Source organism: Martes martes (assembly GCF_963455335.1).
Source record: "Martes martes genome assembly, chromosome: 9".
NCBI lineage: Eukaryota > Metazoa > Chordata > Mammalia > Carnivora > Mustelidae > Martes > Martes martes.
The window spans coordinates 113,985,132-114,003,570 of NC_137896.1; the positions used below are offsets into that span (position 1 = coordinate 113,985,132).

General features: G+C 37.5%; 1 protein-coding gene across 2 annotated transcripts in view; it reads left to right on the forward strand.

Annotated features, from left to right (window-relative positions):
• Positions 1–18,439, forward strand: part of MEMO1 (mediator of cell motility 1) — a 116,689-nt gene that overhangs the window by 53,809 nt on the left and 44,441 nt on the right. For both annotated transcript variants that reach the window (XM_080812877.1, XM_080812876.1), the window contains 2 exons: positions 70–151; positions 16,343–16,411. In XM_080812877.1, coding sequence (XP_080669003.1) covers positions 70–151; positions 16,343–16,411 — 151 coding nt within the window. The remainder of the gene's footprint in view (positions 1–69; positions 152–16,342; positions 16,412–18,439) is intronic.

Consider the following 18,439-nt stretch of genomic DNA (forward strand, 5'->3'; position numbering starts at 1 on the left):
TGTGTCATGTATGGTTATATATAGTACATTTCTCTGCTAACTCCAGTTTCCTTCTTTCTCTTTTTATAGGACCGCAGCTGAATGCACAGCTAGAAGGTTGGCTCTCACAAGTACAGTCTACAAAAAGACCTGCTAGAGCCATTATTGCACCGTAAGTTTTAAGGGTCTTTACCAGAATGTTTCATATATTAATTATTAATATAGAATAGTATCTACAGATGGCTCTAAAAATTTAATAAATGCTGTATTGTGAGCTGAAGAAATTATATTTAGTCATTTTCATGATTCCTTTGGCTTTCACTTTAACTCAAGGATAAAGGAATTGGCTATTTTCTCAGGTGCAGTAATTTTAAAGTTTATTTTTTTATAATAAAACTGACTTTTAAAACAGAAGGTAATTTGCAGTGTATAAACTTGGTGATTTCAGATTGATATAAATGACTAAGTTCTGTTTTAAATAGTAAAAAGATCTGCTTTAATTAAGCTAACTTTTTCCTTATAATGGAAATTATAAATTGTAAATTATAGCCTGGGTGGCTCAGTTGGTTGAGTGACTGCCTTCGGCTCAGGTCATGATCCTGGAGTCCTGGGATCGAGTCCCACATCGGGCTCCCATCTCCATGGGGAACCTGCTTCTCCCTCTGACTTTCTCCCCTCTCATGCTCTCTCTCACTCTCAGATAAATAAATAACACCTTAAAAAAATAATGAAAAAGATATGTTAAACAATACCATGCAATATGGAATAGTGACCAGATATTTGGAGAAAGGGGTAGCTTTTTTTTGTTTTTAATGAAGAAAATCTGTGATTGTTTTGTCTTTGAATCTTAGAAGGCATTCTAGAACTACAGGCTAACAAATACAATTAACAGTTTATCTGTAAGTGATAGGAATTCAGTTCATTTTGATTTGGTTTCCAGTGCTAACTTTCAAAACACATTTTTTTAAGCACATGTTAACAGTTTTCCGAGAAGAGTAAAGGTTGGAGTTTGTCCCATTTCTTTCATAGCAATGTCTTTTATGTAACTTCTGTTGAATTAAGTTTGGTGCCCTGATAAATAAAAAATAGTGAAAATAAGAGCATCTACTTATTGAAGAATATGAGAATTAAATAAGTAAATACACACAAAGAACCTACATTAATGTCTGTCACATAACAAGTATTCCATAAGTGTTAGGTAATTTAATGTGCCAAATGTTTTGTTAAGTGGTCCATTTGTGTGATCTGACTTGATCTCATTTAATAGATAGGAGGCTGACTGTACCACTTATATGATATGTGACATACAAGTAACTTAATCTCTTATGCCTTTGTCTCATTGGTAAAATTGGAATATTAATAATACCTCCATGTAGTTTTTTGGTGATTAAATGAGTTAATCTTTATTAACTTATAGCATAGTAACTTCAGCTATTATTTATTTAGTCATTCAGCAAATATGTACCCAGCAATATGCCAGGTGTTCTTAATGCTACTTTTTGTTTCATTGAGGTTTTGGGGGGAGGTTTTATCTTGTTCTTTTTGGGGGGGACATTTTCCTCTTTTCTCAGTTTGCTTGACTCTGTGTTTCTATGCATGAGTATTCAAAGAGTGGCCTCCTGTAGCAGATGAACCTTATCTTTCAACCTTGCCCTAGCTCTTGGTTTTCTCTGAAACCTTTGTGATTGTCTAAGCAGCCTGATTTATTCCTGATAAGTCCCAGTTGTTGAGAGTGTGCCAAGACTTGTCAGTGTTCTGGGGGGTGGCTCTCAAGCAACCCCCAGTTATAGGCTGATTGGAAGCCAGACCCTCAGGCAGCAGGTTTTAAAATATGTAGGCATTTATAGTCCTGTAGGGCTGTAGTTTTACACCCTGTTGGCCTCCAGACCAGGTGATCTAAAGATGTCCTCTGGGCGACAGTGACAGGGCTTTAGATGAGTGTATAAGCTCCTTTTTGGAGGTCCTGGCGAAACATAGTGAGGCTTAGGGAGAGCGTAAAGATGGTGTCCCCTGGCTCCCTTTCCCTGAAAGCACCTCCACAGCCTCCAGATGTGTAGCTGATGTGAAGTGTGATGCTCAGTCTGAAGCTCTGGGACAAGTAAATAGGCCTGTTTCACATAAAGACTAGGGATGTGTTTCAAACTACTCTCTCTGTAGTGAATTGTCTCTCTGATTGTTAGAGCCCTTTCGGACCCAGGAACGCAGGCCCCCCGGCCACCAGAGCAGGCGATTCGAGTGCCCCCTGTGTAGACTGCATGTGCCTGCCAGCTTTAGCAGGCCCATAGGAGAGCGCATGGCTCATGCAGACACAGCTTTCACACGGGCATGGGGGAGCACAGCGGTGGGTTACCCTGTTGGTGCTCTCAAGGCAGAGGGAGAGAACCATAAAGTCCCTGCCAGTGCCTCTGTCCCTGGACAGAGGTCCAACAGGCCCCTGCCCCTCTGACAGATGCTTTAGGATTAGCCAGTGAAACTTCTTCATGTGTAGTCTGGGCGCTTTTCAAATTGCTGCTTTTGTGCTGGTTTCCAGGGTGACTAAGTCTACATGTGAGCCCTTTAAGAGAAGTATCTCAGTTTCCTACAGCCCTTTGGGTCTCTTGGATGTGAGCCCTGTTGGTGTTCAAAGCCAGATGTTTTGGGGGTTCATCTCTCTGTTACAGTTCCCAAGGATTAGGGTACTTGATGTGGGGTATGAACCCTTCACTCCTCAGGAAAAAAACTGCATTTGTGAGATTCCTCCTGATTGTGGGTCCCTGTGCCAGGGGTGGGATTTTGAGGAGACTGCATCTTGCTTTTCCTTCCGAGCTTGAGGTGGCCCTTTTACCATTTGTTGCAAAATGTTCAGCTAGTTTTCAGGTCTTTTCCAGAGGGGATTGTTCAATTTGTGGCAGTAGATTTGGTGTGTCCATTGGGTGTGAGTTTAGCATCTTCCTCTTCTGCCATCTTGGACTACCTCCCAGTGCTGCATTTTGCATAAACTAAAATTGCTACTTTCATGGTGCTTACATTTTAGTACTTGGGAAAACAGACAGTAAACAAATAATTATAGGCATATATCAAAGATAGTGTGGGTTTGGTTCCAGACCACTGCAATTAAATGAATATTGCAATAAAATGAGTCAAATGAATTTGTTTCCCAGTATGTAAAAGTTATGTGTATACTGTAATGTATTCTATTAAGTGTACAATAGCATTATGTCTAAGAAAACAGTGTATATACCTTAATTAGAAAATACTTATTGCTAAAAAACATTTTCAGTGAGTTATAATTCCTGACAACAGATAGCCATAACAAATAATAGTAATAATAATAATAATAAAGTTTAGACTATTACAAGAATTACCAAAATGTGATACAGAGACACGAAGTGAGCAAATATTGGAAAAATGGTGCCGATGAACTTGCTGATTCAAGGTTGCCACAAACCTTCACAGCTTGTAAAAAACAACAACAATGCAGATCTGTGAAGCCCAGTACAGCAAAGCACAATAAAACGAGGCGTGCCTGTATGTTCTGTATCAGGAGCTAATGGATGCTGAGAATAATAAAACTGATAAGAGGATTGAGAGTGACAGTATGGGTAGAGAGGTGCTGGTTTATATAGGATAGTAAAAAAATGTGGTGATAAGGTGACATTTGAGCCTAAATAATGCAAGAGAGAGGTTCTGCCGATATCCAGGGAAAGGGTTTTCAGTTTTCAGGTTGAGGAATAGCAAGCACAAAGGCTCTGCAGCAGGATATGCTTAGTGTAGAGGAAAAGCAGGGAGGACAGTGTAGCTGCAGTGACGTGTACAAAGGGAAGAGGGGTGGATGAGATTGGCTAGATCATGAGGAGGCTTTGTGGGCTATTACAAAAACCTTGGTTTTTATTCCAAGTGATATGGCAAGTCATGAGAAATTTTGAGCAGAAAAGTGACATGACTTGACTTAGGTTTGAGAAAGATTGTTCTTGCTATTGTATGGATGGTCTGTTTTGTGGAAACAGAGTCTAGGAGGCTTATTATAATAGTACAAGAGAGAAATGGCAGTGGCTTTGGTTGGGGGCTAGTGGTGGAGGTGATAAGAAGCAGTGCACTCTGGATATTTTACAAAGTAGGATCAGTAAAGTAAAATAAGAGTCAGGAATGACTCTTGAGTTTTGGCCCATGAAACTGGAAATATGGAATTGGTTTTATACTGATAAGGGACAGATGGGGTAGAGGTGGGAAGTAGACTTTATGGTGTTTATGTAGAATCTAGGATTGTATTTTGACCTTGGTAAATGTTGAGATGCATATTTACATATCTGTAAGTGGAGATTTCAAATGGGCAGCTAGGTGTATGAATCTGGAGTATAGAGAAGAAGGGCCAGACTGTGTTGAGATATATATATATATATATATATAAATATATATATATATTTATATATATATATTTATATATAAAAAATATATGGGGTGTATATATAGGTATATACATATAGATATATATTGGTATATATGGGGGTATATGTGTGTGTGTGTGTGTGTGTGTATGAATGATACTTAAAGTCTAAACAGGCTGTGGTTGCCTAGTGAAGAAAATTTGGACAAGAGAAGAGGTTCAAAGACTTAAGCCCTTAGACAAACATTTTATTTAGAGATCAGGGTGAAGATGAGCATTTGCAAAGGAGGTGCTAAAGGAGGACCAGTGGGACAGGAGGAAAACTAAGAGTGAGTGGTGTCTGTAGGAGGCAAAAGGATGAAAATTTTTTCCTCAGTGAGGAGAGAATTAATTAGTTGTGCCAAGTTCTGCCAATAGGTCAAATAAGATGAGGATTGAGAATTGAAGATTGGATTTGGCAATATGGAGATCACTGGTGGCCTTGATACAAACAATTTCTGTGGACATGGAAGCACGATTGCAGTGGGTTCGAGGATCAGAGAGGGAAATAAAGTGAGGATAGGTTTTTTTGTTTTGTTTTAAGATTTTATTTATTTGAGAGAAAGAGAGCATGAGCTGGGTGAGGGAAGGAGGGAAAGGGAGAGAGAACCTCAAGCCGACTCTGTGCTGAGCATGGAGCTTGACACAGGATGCGATCTCATGACCCTGAGATCGTGACCTGAGCCACAATCAAGAATCCAGCGCTTAACTGAGTCACCCAGGTGTCCTGAGGGTAATTTTTTTTTAAAGATTTTATTTATTTATTTGAGAGAGAGAAGGAGGGGAGGGGCATGAGCATAAGTGGGGGGGAGGCAGAGGGGGAAGCAGACTCCCCGCTGAGCAAGGAGCCTGATGTGGGGCTTGATCCCAGGACCCTGTGATCATGACCTGAGCTGAAGGCAGATGCTTAACTGACTGAGCCACCCAGGTGCCCCAGGGTAATTTTTTTTTTTAATGAACTTTTCTGTAAATCAAGGGAATGGGGCACAGGGAATATGTTGTCAGGTGAGAAATTTTACTTAAGGTGGGAGATATTAAAGTGTTTATAATATAGATGAAATGATCCAGTAGAGAAAGAAAAATTGATGCAGGAATAAAGGGGGAAGTTTGCTTTAATCCTTGGTTGGGTGAGAAACAATGGGTTAATAATCATCTCTTTATAGTAACTCATGACATAGGGTCTATGTCATTCTCATCACTTTGCTGGTATTTGACTATTGTATGTGACCTTCCTAGTTAGAACTTGTTTCAAATGTGGGAGGTGTGCTAAATCAACATATAATTAAGTCAAGGTTAGTTATTCATGAAAATGTAGCTAGACTTGTTTCCTTTTTATAGTTAGCTCTAAGTTGAAATTGGCAGTGGCCTGGGAAATGAAATGTTTGAGTCTAAGTTACAAATATATTGATTTGTAAAGGATTTCCAAGTTACCTTAAGTTTTAAAATGAGTATTTGAAAATAGTTTTGGGTTTGGTGTGCATGTTTCTGTTATATAGTGACTTTGTAGTTATGTTTATGCATATATAATGCAATTTCCATTTTGTTAACATGAAAACTTTAAATATAGTCAAGTTTATCTTATTATGTGGTTTCCGGAAGAAATTATTTTCCTTTCCAGAGGAGGTTTTTTTTTTTTTTTTGGTAGAAAAGCAACAACAAATACTTTATTGTTCTGTAGGCACAAAAGGGTCTTTGTTAAGAACATGCTTATTTAGTAATTAGAAAACTTAAAATTTTAAGATTCTACTTTTATTTTTTTTTGAAAGATTGTATTGTTAAGTAATCTCTACACCCAACACGGGACTCAAACATACAACCCTGAGATCAAGAGTTGCATGCTCTAGTATCTGAGCCAGCCAGGCATGCCTGAAAAACATTCTTTAACTTTTATAAAATTTAGCTCTCTTGGACCAGCTTTTCTTAGATTTTTGCCTTCATAGGCGTAAATCATGTAAAGGGAGCCTTAAATAACAAACAGCTCAGAATCTAGAGAGCATACTTTTAAAAGTGCTTAAACAGATTGCTTATTTGTATATAGATGTAGATTAAATAGAATAATGTCATTAAAGAATAAATATTGACCCATAATCTATCTATTCATCAATCTTAATGATTCTAATCTATATGGCACATAGGCAGGTGTAGTTGGGGGTTCAAAAGAATTTAATTTGATTTAAAAATGTCCTTTGGGAGGCGCCTGGGTGGCTCAGTGGGTTAAAGCCTCTGCCTTCGGCTCAGGTCATGATCTTGGGGTCCTGGGATCGAGCCCCGATCGGGCTCTCTGCTCAGCAGAGAGCCTGCTTCCTCCTCTCTCTCTGCCTGCCTCTCTGCCTACTTGGAATCTCTGTCTGTCAAATAAATACATAAAATCTTAAAAAAAAAAAAAAGTCCTTTGGTTGAATTTAGGACTTTAGTTGTCTTGAGGTATACGAAACAGTATGTTGCCCAGGGATATATATTGAAATGATCTCATGAACTGGAAGTTCCAGAAGCCTTCCTACCATGACTGTCAGACACCCTCATGCCAAAATTATTGTTTATCTTGCAGTATGCAGGAATAACTCAGCAGCCCTTAGAATGGTGCTGGACATTAAGTATGTATCACTTAAGAGACCTCTTACTGAATATAAAAATATAATCAGATAATTAGGAGGGGGCTTACTTATACCATAAAGCAGATACTATGGATATTGTAGCTGTCCTCATACATTTAAACTAGAGTTTGATTTTTTTTTTTTTAGTAGTGAACCTAGTAGAAGTAGTATAAAGGATACTTTCACTTTTCATTGTGTACCTTTCTCTGTTATTTGACTTTTTAATACTGTGTGCATGTATTACTTTGAACATAAAAACTATTTTAAAAAATTAAAAGCTAGGAAACATTTATATGGAAGACCAGTTTACATATAGTGAAGTACACCAGTTCAGCTCTATCGGTGTATATGGTGAAACAATGAATCTTTATAAATCATGTAGTTAATTTAAGTTACTGGAGATGTGCAACTTGTTTATTTCTAGTCCTTCTTTATTTTAAGCAGTAGATTATTCATGGCAGTATCTCAGGTCCTGCATTATTCTAGCAGTAAAACAATCTAGATGTGCAACATTGTGGTTAGTTTATTCTTACTTGACTTGAATAACTTTAATAACTTTCCATAGTTCATAGTATTGTTCACTTAATATTTGTGAGATTCATTTTGTAAAAATAAAATATTTGAATAATGACTTTCTAACCTGAACATTTCAGGGGAATATAATCATCTAATATTTTTTTATGAAGCAGAAATCTTGAGGGCCCCCAGGGAATGCCTATGAAAATAAAAGAACAAAAGACGAGGTGCAGTGAAACAGAATGGAGAGTGTCATTGTGAGGCTGCTGCTTCTGGAAACTGCTTAGAGCCATTGTTGTTCAGGTGGATCCCATATGCTCACAAGTGTTTTTTTGTTTGTTTGTTTTTTTAAGATTTTATTTATTCATTTGACAGACAGAGATCACAACTAGGCAGAGGCAGGCAGAGAGAGAGGAAGGGAAGCAGGCTCCCCGCTGAGCAGAGAGCCTGATGCAGGGCTCGATCCCAGGACCCTGGGATCATGACCTGAGCTGAAGGCAGAGGCTTTAACCCACTGAGCCACCCAGGTGCCCCCACAAGTGTTTTTAAATTTCGTTTCTAGCTTTCTAGATCATAGCTTACCTTAGGTAGATCTTGTAGACTTACTGCTGCAGGAGAGAATTTCATCTGGTCCAGTCTTCTCATTTCATCTACTTCAATCTTTTTATTTTGCATTTTTGCTGCTATTAAGAACTAGGACTATGAGAACCTGATTTTGTTGAATCCAGGGTTTTTTTTTGTTTTTGTTTTTGTTTTAATTGTTCTCCATATCCTTTTTGATGAAAAGTCTCTCATAGAACGAGTGGTAGAGGGGTGCCTGGGTGGCTCAGTGGGTTAAGCCTCTGCCTTTGGCTCTGGTCATGATCTCAGGGTCCTGGGATCGAGCCCCACATCGGACTCTCTGCTCAGCAGGGAGCCTGCTTCCTCCTCTCTCTCTGCCTGCCTCTCTGCCTACTTGTGATCTCTGTCTGTCAAATAAATAAAATAAAATCTTAAAAAAAAAAAAAGAACGAGTGGTAGACTTTTGGCATTCACACTTTATGCTATTCACCTGTAACCTTGAAAGTTTCAGGATGAACAAGTGAAATTCCATGTCATGTAGTAATTGGTAATTTTCCTGACATAGGAATTTAAATTATACCCACACTGCAAGGTTGCTGTGTGGGAAACTGTCCTTTAACCAGTAAATGAACATAGATGATGCCTTGCATCCTGATTTGATTGCATTTCTGTGTGGGGCACAGAAATTTTGGAAAATTAGGAGCTGGACTTCGTGATAAAAAGTCTGCTGTGAAGGAGTAAAGGGAAAAGCAGAATTACCCTCTGTTACAAGAAGGATCAGTTTTTAGAGGCATGGTTTTAGTCTAATGAGAAAGTGATAGATATTAAAGTATAATTTTGAGTTTGCCTTCATTGAGGTTACACTGGGAACCAGAGTGACCTGGAAAAGCTAGCAGGAACAACTTTGCATTAAGGTTTTAAGAGCCCGTGAAATACTGATTGGGATACACTTTTACAATGTATATTCAGTTATTTGTAGAGCTCGCATTTTCATTGCTCTTCTGACTATAATGCATAAAACAAAGAAATCTTAGATGTTCTCTTAGTGAAGCCTCTTTTATTATGCGTGATCCCTTAATGAAACCTTGTTTCCACATGTATTTAGAATCATAGATTCTGTTAGCAAGAGAGAAGGGTTTAGGAGCAGAGGATCAGTGGAGAGATTTGATGATTATTACAATGGCTCTGTTCATTACCATGTATCTGGGCCAGGATAAAGTAAAGTAGTAGAAATTCTTTCCTTTGGCTATGATCTTGGTCCTTTCATGAAGTAGAGTTTCTCATGATGTGGGTAAAGAAGGATGGTACACTTAATGATTTTTTAAAAAATACTCTGCACTATATTCTTTTTTTTTTTTAGTGCTATCCAAATAGATGTTTTATTCTGTATTTTTTTTAAATTAAGTTGCTTTTTTTTTCAGTGTTCCAAATTTCATTGTTTATGCACCACACCCAGTGCTCCATGCAATACGTGCCCTCCTTAATATCCACCACCAGGCTCACCCAACCCCCTCACTCCTCCCCTCCAAAACCCTCAGTTAACCCTCAAGTTAAGACTCTCCCTCTCTTTTTGCAACTATTTTGTCTTAACTTCAAGCAGACTTTTAAGCCCTCAAATTCAGAAAGGACTGAAATATTGAAATCTGAGTTCTATTATAAAACGTATTTACATCAGTTAATCCTGGTTTCAAAACCATCCATCTTCCTACAGTCTTATAGGATATATGGTATTCTTCCAGTTTTTAGGGTTGTTGATTTTCCTACTGCATGGAGACCTTCCCTTCTTCCTTAAAATGTATAGAGGTCTCTTATGGTGGTTCAGAATGCATTCTGGAGCTGTACTACCTACCTTTAAGTCCTGCTGTGACCACTTACTATTTGTGCCGCCTTGAGCAAATGTCTTAACCTTTCTGCTTTAGTTTCTTCATCTATAAAAGAAAAATAATAATTCCTATCTCAAAGAGTTGGTGTGAGGATTAAATGAGTTACTGCTATGAATTACGTGGATGAGTGACACAGAATAAGCTGTCAGTAAATGTTAGTTATTACCATTATCGTAATTATCCTCTTTCTTCTCTTCCTCATTAACTCTGTACCTACTTGGTCACCAAGATATGTCGGTTTTTCTTTTTTAGATTGTAGAACATTCATGTCTCATTTCCCACTGGCAGTGGGACCTTTCTAGAACACGACACTTTGCTACCTCAGGCCACAGTTTCCAAGAGAGACATTTGCTACCTCAGGCCACGGTTTCCAAGAGAGCATCATTTAACACCTCCTGCTTCTGATCTCATGTTTTTCAGTACTAGACTAATAACAGTTTTGTATTGTCACTACCCTGCTCTGGAGTGTATAGCAGTTTTTCAGTAACTTGTTTTATCAAGCCCAGACTTCTCTGTCTGACTGTGGTTTAACCCTACTTCTTGTTCCACTCAGGCCAGTCTCCTGTTTTCTCAGTTACATCAGTCACTTGAACATTTGCTCATGTTCTTCCTTCAACTTTTATGCCCTTCCTTTGTGCCTTTACCTCTCTACTCTTAGTATTTCTATTCTATCTATACTTCAAGAATGCAGTGTTTCATTTTTCTATTTTTTTTGGTATGATTTTATTTATTTATTTGAGAGAGAGGGAGTGAGCAAGAGAGGAAGAGAAGGAGCAGGAGGAGGGGAGAGAGAGAGGGACAAGCAGACTTCCCACTGAGAAGGGAGCCTGACTTGGGGCTCAATCCCAGGACCCTGGGATCATGACTTGAGCCAAAGGCAGATGCCTACTGACTGAGCCACCCAGGCATCCCAAGAACCCATTGTTTCTAAGATGACTTTCTGGCTTTTAAGAACTACACGTGGGTAGGAACAGGATTGGTAAAACTGGGAGATAGTCATGCTGCAAGACTGATTGAGAGATCAGAGTATGGGCTGAGGGTCAGGGCCTTTAAATTCAAGAACAGCAAATAAGAATTAAAATCTGAGAAGCAGATCTAAGATGGAAGGACTAGCTTAAACTGTAAGGTTGGGATGTGGAGGGATGGTATATGAGAGACAACTGAGAATGAAGCAGTATTGAAAACATGAGATGTTATTCAGGTTTTAGACAGACCAGGACACGTCCTGATGGATCAAAGAATTTCTAAGGTCCATATGACTGGGCAAGGTAATGTATTTCTGAATTGAGAAGGGGAGCCAGTTATGTTAAGATTAGGAACAGCTGTTAGGAATCTGAAGTCAGTTTTGGGGTGTTGGACACTGGAAGACTTGGGACATAACTGGAAAAAATTGAGCCCCTGGTTAGGCTAGAATATCAAGATGAGGAAAACTGAATGTGCTGAGGCATACAACAACTTACATTTCTTCTGGCTAAGATTAGAACTGGGTTGTGAGAATGTTGCTATACTGAAGCAACTTGATAGGCTCTCTTGCCAGAGGGATATGGATAGGGTGACTACCATTAATCCAACCAATAAGGCCTTCGGTGACTTCAGGTGCTTTGTGTAGGTCCCACATTACTTAACTCTTGATTAAGCATCCTCCTATCCTGTATTGCTCTGACTGACTTATGTGAATCTCTTTTTCTCCATTTATAGTTCAAGCTAGATCAAATGATGACCCTTTTAAAAACAGAGCTCTATTTTGCTAGGATTAACATACAGCTGCCTATATTTAAAGTGTACAGAGGGATACATTTGAAATATGTATACACCCTGTGAAACCATCACAATTAAGGTAATAAACATATTCATCATCCTCAAGTTTCCTTGTGCCCTTTTGTAACTCTTCCCTTCTGTACCTCTCTGTCTCTTCTTTCTACCCACATGCATTGACTTACTCTTTGTTGCTACATGCTAGTTTTTATTTGAATTAGTAGGATTATACAGTATGAACTCTTTTTGTCTGGCTTTTCTCAGCATATTTCCTTCTTTCTTACCATCTTTTTTTGCATCATCATTTTTAAGTTTATCAGTAGTTCATTCCTCTCTCTTGCTGAAGAGTATTCCACTGTAGGACTAACTCCTCAATTTGTTTATCCATTCACCTTTGGAAGAACATTTGGTTGTTTCTGGTTTTTGACTGTTGCAAATGAAGCTGGGGTGAACATTTGTGTACAAATCTTTGTGGTTATAATGCTTCCAGTTTTCTTAGGAGTGGAAAGCTGGGTCATATGGTAGGAGTATATTTAACTTCTTAAGAAATTGCCAAACTGTTTTCAAAAGTGGTTGTAACATTTTATATTTCCACAAGTGTAGCCTGGGTTTCAATTCTACATCCTGAGCATACTTGGTATGGTTACTCTTTTCAATTTTAGCTATTCTGCTGGGAGTTTAGTGGTAGCTTTTTGTAGTTTTAATTTGCCTTTCCCTAAATGATACTGAGCATTCTTTTTGTGTGCTTATTTGCCATCCCACTATATTCTGTGTTGAAGTATTTGTTCAAAGCTTTTCCTATTTAAAAAAATTGTAGTAAAATATACATAATATAAAACATATCATCTTAGGCATCTTTATTTTTTATTTTTTTCAAAAAGATTTTATGTACTTATTTGAGAGGGACAGTGAGAGAGAGAGATTGAGAGAGCAGGAGAGGAGGGAGGGTCAGAGGGAGAAGCAGACTCCCCATTGAGCAGGGAGCCTGATACACGGCTTGATCCCAGGACTCCAGGATCATGAGTTGAGCTGAAGGGAGATGCTTAACTGACTGAGCTGCCCAGGCACCCCAGCATTTTTATTTTTATTTTTTTAAAAAGATTTATTTAGGGGCACGTGGGTGGTTCAGTGGGTTAAAGCCTCTGCCTTCAGCTCGGGTAATGGTCCTGGGGTCCTGGGATCGAGCCCCGCATCGGGCTCTCTGCTTGGCAGGGAGCCTGCTTCCCCCCCACTCTCTGCCTATCTCTCTGCTTACTTGTGATCTCTCTCTGTCAAATAAATAAATGAAATCTTAAAAAAAAAAAGATTTATTTATTTATTAGAGAGAGAGAGAAAGAGCACATGCGTGTATGTGTGGGGTGGGGCAGGGGAGAGAGAGAATCCTCAAGCAGACTCCCCACTTAGTGCAGAGCCTGACTTGTTGCTTGACCCCAGGACCCTGAGATCATTACCTGAGCTGAAATCAAGAGTCAGACACTCAACTGACTGAGCCACCCAGGCAGCCCCCTCCATCTTACAGTTTAGTAGCATTAAATATATTCTTGTTATTTTGCAACCAATTTTCAGAACTATTCGTCTTACAAAACGGTTACCTGTTTTAAGTATTGGGTTTCTTTTAAAATTTCTTTACATATTCAGATATAAATTCTATGTCAGATCTATGTTTTACAGTTATTTTCTACCAGCCTGTGTTTTGTCTTTTCAGTTTATTGTACATCTTGTAATCAATTATGGCAGGAATGAATTACTCCACATTAATTGGCAAGTTGCTATAAATCAGGGCTAGATTTACCTTTTATTGACTGTTTGTACTTAAGAAATGGGGAAAATGTTAATAATGCAGATTAAACTGAAAAGTATGTTGTGTCTGAAGCTCTTACGTTATAAAAAGTGTAAGAAAGTATGGAAGGAAATACTCCTAATATTTGAAAACTGTTATCTAATCAACAGAGAATCATTCAGGTCAGACATATGTCTTCATTGTTCCATCGTTTGGGTATGGATATGAGAATTCAGCAAAAATCAGTGGAAGCCTTCTGTGACAATCAGTTGACTGTGGAATTGGCGATAAAGAGATTTATATTTTTTTCATTATTTGTAAATTGTGTGGTACATATCTTTTTAACTCAGTAGAGTTTATAGTAAGCTTATGTACACATGTGTACATTTTTTTTTCCTGTAGAGACAGTTGTTAAGTATTTCCCAGCATACCACTGGCCACACACTAATAAGTAAGCACCAGGAAAATGTGTTAAACTCATGTAACTTGAATGAGTCAAGAAAAAAAAAATGAGGTCAGGAAACAAAGTCATTCCATAGGTGATAAGAGAACCAAATCTAATTCTGAAACCAAAAGATGAAAGGGATGAATAGTAGGGGGAGAAAATGAAAGGCATAATACATAGAAAATCAAGTCAGTTCTCTTATTACTAAAGACATAGTAGAAGTGAGTTATTTTCTTCTAGGAGTTTTATGACTTCAGGTCTCACAGTTCTTCAGTCCATTTGGAGTTTTTGTATATGGTATAAGAACATGGTCCATTTTCATTCTTCTGCTTATAGTTGTGCAGTTTTCCCAGTACCATTTGCTGAAGAGACTGTTCTTCCCTATTGTAAATCCTTGCCTCTGTCATAGATTAATTGAGCATATAAGCATGGACTTATTTCTAGGCCCCTATTCTGTTCCATTGATCTGTCTGTTTTCATTCCAATACCATGCTCTTTTAATTACTACAGCTTTGTGATATATCTTGAAATCTAGGATTGTGATACCTTCAGTTTTGCTCCTATTTCTCAAGATTGCTTGGCTGTTTGGGGTCTTTTGTGGTTCCATACAAATTTTAGTACTATTTGTTCTAGTTCTTTGAAAAATACTGTTTGTATTTTAATAGAGATTGCTTGGGCTGTAGAAATATTTTTCTAGATATCTCTTCAGGCAAGGGAACAAAAGCAAAAATTAAACTATTAGGACTACACCAAAATAAAAAGCTTTTGTACAGTCAGAGAAACCATCAACAAAACAAAAAGTCAGCTTATTGAATGAGAGAAGATATTTGCAAATGATATATCTGATAAGGAGTTAATATCTAAAATATATGAAGAATGTCTACAACTCAGTAACAACAACAACAAAAACAAATAATCTGATAAAAATGGGCAGAGGACTTGAGTAGACATTTTTCCAAAGAAGACATACAGATGGGCAGTAGACACATTGGGAAGATGCTTAATCACTAATCATCAGGGAAATGCAAATCAAAACCACACTGAGAAATCACCTTATGTCTGTTAGAGTAGCTAGAATCAAAAAGCCAAGAAATAAGTGTTGGTGAGGACGTGGAGAAGAAGGACCCTCTTGCACTGTTGGTGCAAATTGGTGCAGCCACTGTGGAAAACAGGTTGGAGGTTCCTCAAAAAATTAAAAGTAGAGGGGCACCATGATGGCTGAGTTGGTTAAGTGTGCCTTTGGCTGAGGTCATGATTTCAGGGTCCTGGGATTGAGCTCCTCTTTTTGGGCTCCCTCCCTGCCCTGTGGGGAATCTGCTTCTCCCTATGCCCCTCTCTCTTCTTGTGCACACTTTCTCTCTTGAATAAAAAAAGTAATAAAATCTTAAAAAAAATTAAAAGTAGAATTGCCACATGATCCAATAATTCCACTACTCAGTATTTACCCAATGAAAACGAAAACACTGACTTGAAAAGATACACGCATTCCTGTTTATTGTAGCATTATTCACAATAGCCAAGATACGGAAGCAACCCAAGTGTCCATCGGTATAGATGAATGGATAAAGATGTGATATACACACACCCACACATGCACGCACGCATGTGCACACATATACAATGGAATATTAGCCATAAAAAGAATGAGATCTTGCCATTTGCAACAACATGGATGGACTTAGAGGTTATAAATGCCAAGTGAAATACGTCAGAGAAAGACAGATACAATATGATTTCACTCATATGTAAGAAAAAATATGTAAAAAAAAAATGAACAAGGAAAAAAAGAGATAAAAAACCTGACTATTAAATACTGAGAACAAACTCGTGGTTGCCAGAGAGGGGGAGGTTAGGAGGATGATGGGTGAAATAGATAAAAGATTAGGAGTGTACTTGATGAACAGAGAAATGTATAGAATTCTTGAATCATATATTGTATACCTGAAACTAACATAACACTGTATGTTAATTATACTTCAGTTTTTAAAAAGTATAAATAAAAAGAAAATAGAAAAAGAAAGTGAGTTGCTATTGTAGGATATTTGTTTTGGTCTGATTTGATTTGCTCTGGGTCTCATTGCTATGTAATAGTCTGCTAATGATATTGAAGAGGAATGTTAAAAACTCACATATTATTAGTATTACATAGCAACTTCCAGTAAGCCTGGAATATCTAAATTTAATTGTTCTTAAGACCAAAAAAATTACAAAATACTTTTTAAAATTTAAAATTAGAACATAGAACTATTATGTGTTCTCTGTTGTGTGCTAGAGTTTGCATCATTAGCTACATTGCTTTTCTATCTTTACACTTAATTCTGTAATGTTTACCATAGTTACTATATTTCTTTCAAGAGGTTTTTTTCTTTTGAGAATATCTTGATTTTGAATCTGATGATTAAGTTTAAAAACTGTTTTGTTTTGTAGCCACGCAGGATATACATACTGTGGGTCTTGTGCTGCTCATGCTTACAAACAAGTGGACCCATCTATTACGTAAGTAATATACAGTTTTGTTTAAGTGAGAGAAGGTGGGGAATTATAACCACTTGGTCACAGAAGTAATTTGTTTTGGCATGCTTATTGTTATATACTCTATCTCATTAAGAATTTAACTTTTTATATATTTATTATACCTTATATAGGTTATGAAAAGCTTTTGTACTATTTTTCATTGTCTGAACATTTAGTTTTTACTTTTCCTTTTGTTGGTAATATGTTTAGTTCTGGAAATGTTAGAAGGTTAAGTGTTTTGGTTTTTAAATTTTTTTTTTTTTTAAATTGGGAGATGAACATCTTTGAGAATGCATAGCACTTTGTTCTGTTAATCATTTTGTAATTTAAAATTGTTTAATCTGCTTGTTAAATTGTGGTTAATGAAAAAATAATTTCTTATTGGCTCGATGAGGTAGCTGAATTATTTTAGAATCTGACAGTGAATGTAATATGGTGTTTGAAGCATGTTAGCTCTTAATTCAATAAAAGCTCTGAAATTAGCTTTAAAATTTTTTTCTGGCAGATTGAGACTTATTAAGTAATATACAACTCTCTAAGAAATTTGTGGACTTTCAAAAACTTCTGCTAGAAATAGCCACCTAAATTACTTAATTTGCTGACCAGCATTTTATTTAAATATTTAATTCACAATTGTGAACCAGTATCAGGCTCCAGTCTGTATGCCAGTTATTAAACACTGTAGGAATAGGTAAAATCAGCCATCTTCATTCTGTCAAATGTTGATTGTTAGGTTAGACTTGCGTTAGTAGAGGTGGAGCATACTCATTCAAAAGAAGTTTTTTTGTAGTGTGCTCTGCATATTGAATCATACCTTTGTTGGAAATTATTTTTAGTAAGTTTTTTAATAATAAAATGATAATGTTGCCAAATTGATAAGGTTTTGGTTAGCCCGGCCTCATTTATGATGTCTTGAGGAGTGTCTTTAACAAGTACTTCTTAATACATATTTATTATACAATTTCAGCTAATTTATTTCATGAGTAAGAACAAAAATAAATAAATTGGAAAGATTTCCAAAAGTTTCCTTCATTTCAGCCTATAAACAGCTATAATGAAAGTTAGTGAATATGATAGCCTTTTCAAAACCTATTTGATGATGTTATTTTCTAGAAGGGTGGTCCTGAATTAAATTTGGCTTAGTAATATGTAGAGAGATATAGAAACTATATTGGTAGATGCAGAAAGCATGTATTAAATAAGTTGATAGAAAATGCAAATGGAATGAAGAAGAGTAAATGGAAGAGAGCCAAGGACTAAGATGATGATAGAGGAGGTGAGTAATAAGAGAGGCAAATGATGCATGAAGATGCGATCAGCTTATTTCTATAATTAGTATTTAATAATTGAATTTTGAAAAAGTAAATCTGAAGGTCCAAGGGTTAAAAATGATTGGTAGTCATTGACAGTATTCTCTTACACATGGCCCTCCTTGAGATTGGCAATGTTTCAGAGTCCTTTGAGAAAAATAGCAGAACGTCTTTCTGGGAACTATGAGAAGTTTAGAGAAAAAATAACAGTCTAACACAGAAGATTAAATTCTCTGCCACTAGCTTCCATTCTTACCTTCCACACTAATCCATTCCCTACATGTCAACTAAGATCATCTTTTGTACTCTCTTGTACTTTGAATGGATTTTTTAAAAGATTTTATTTATTTATTAGACAGATCACAAGTAGGCAGAGGGGCAGGCAGAGATAGAGGAAGGAAAGCAGGCTCCCCACTGAGCAGAGAGCCCGATGCGGGGCTCGATCCCAGGATCCTGAGATCATGACCTGAGCCGAAGGCAGAGGCTTTAACCCACTGAGCCACCCAGGCGCCCCTGGATCTTTTTTTTAAAGATTTTATTTATTTATTTGACAGAGAGATAGAGAGAGCTAAGCAGGGGGAGGGGCAGGCAGAGGGAGAGGGAGAAGCAGGCTCCCCGCTGAGCAGGGAGCCTGAGGTGGGGCTCCATCCCAGGGCTCCAGGACCATGACCTGAGCTGAAGGCAGCTGCTTAACTGACTG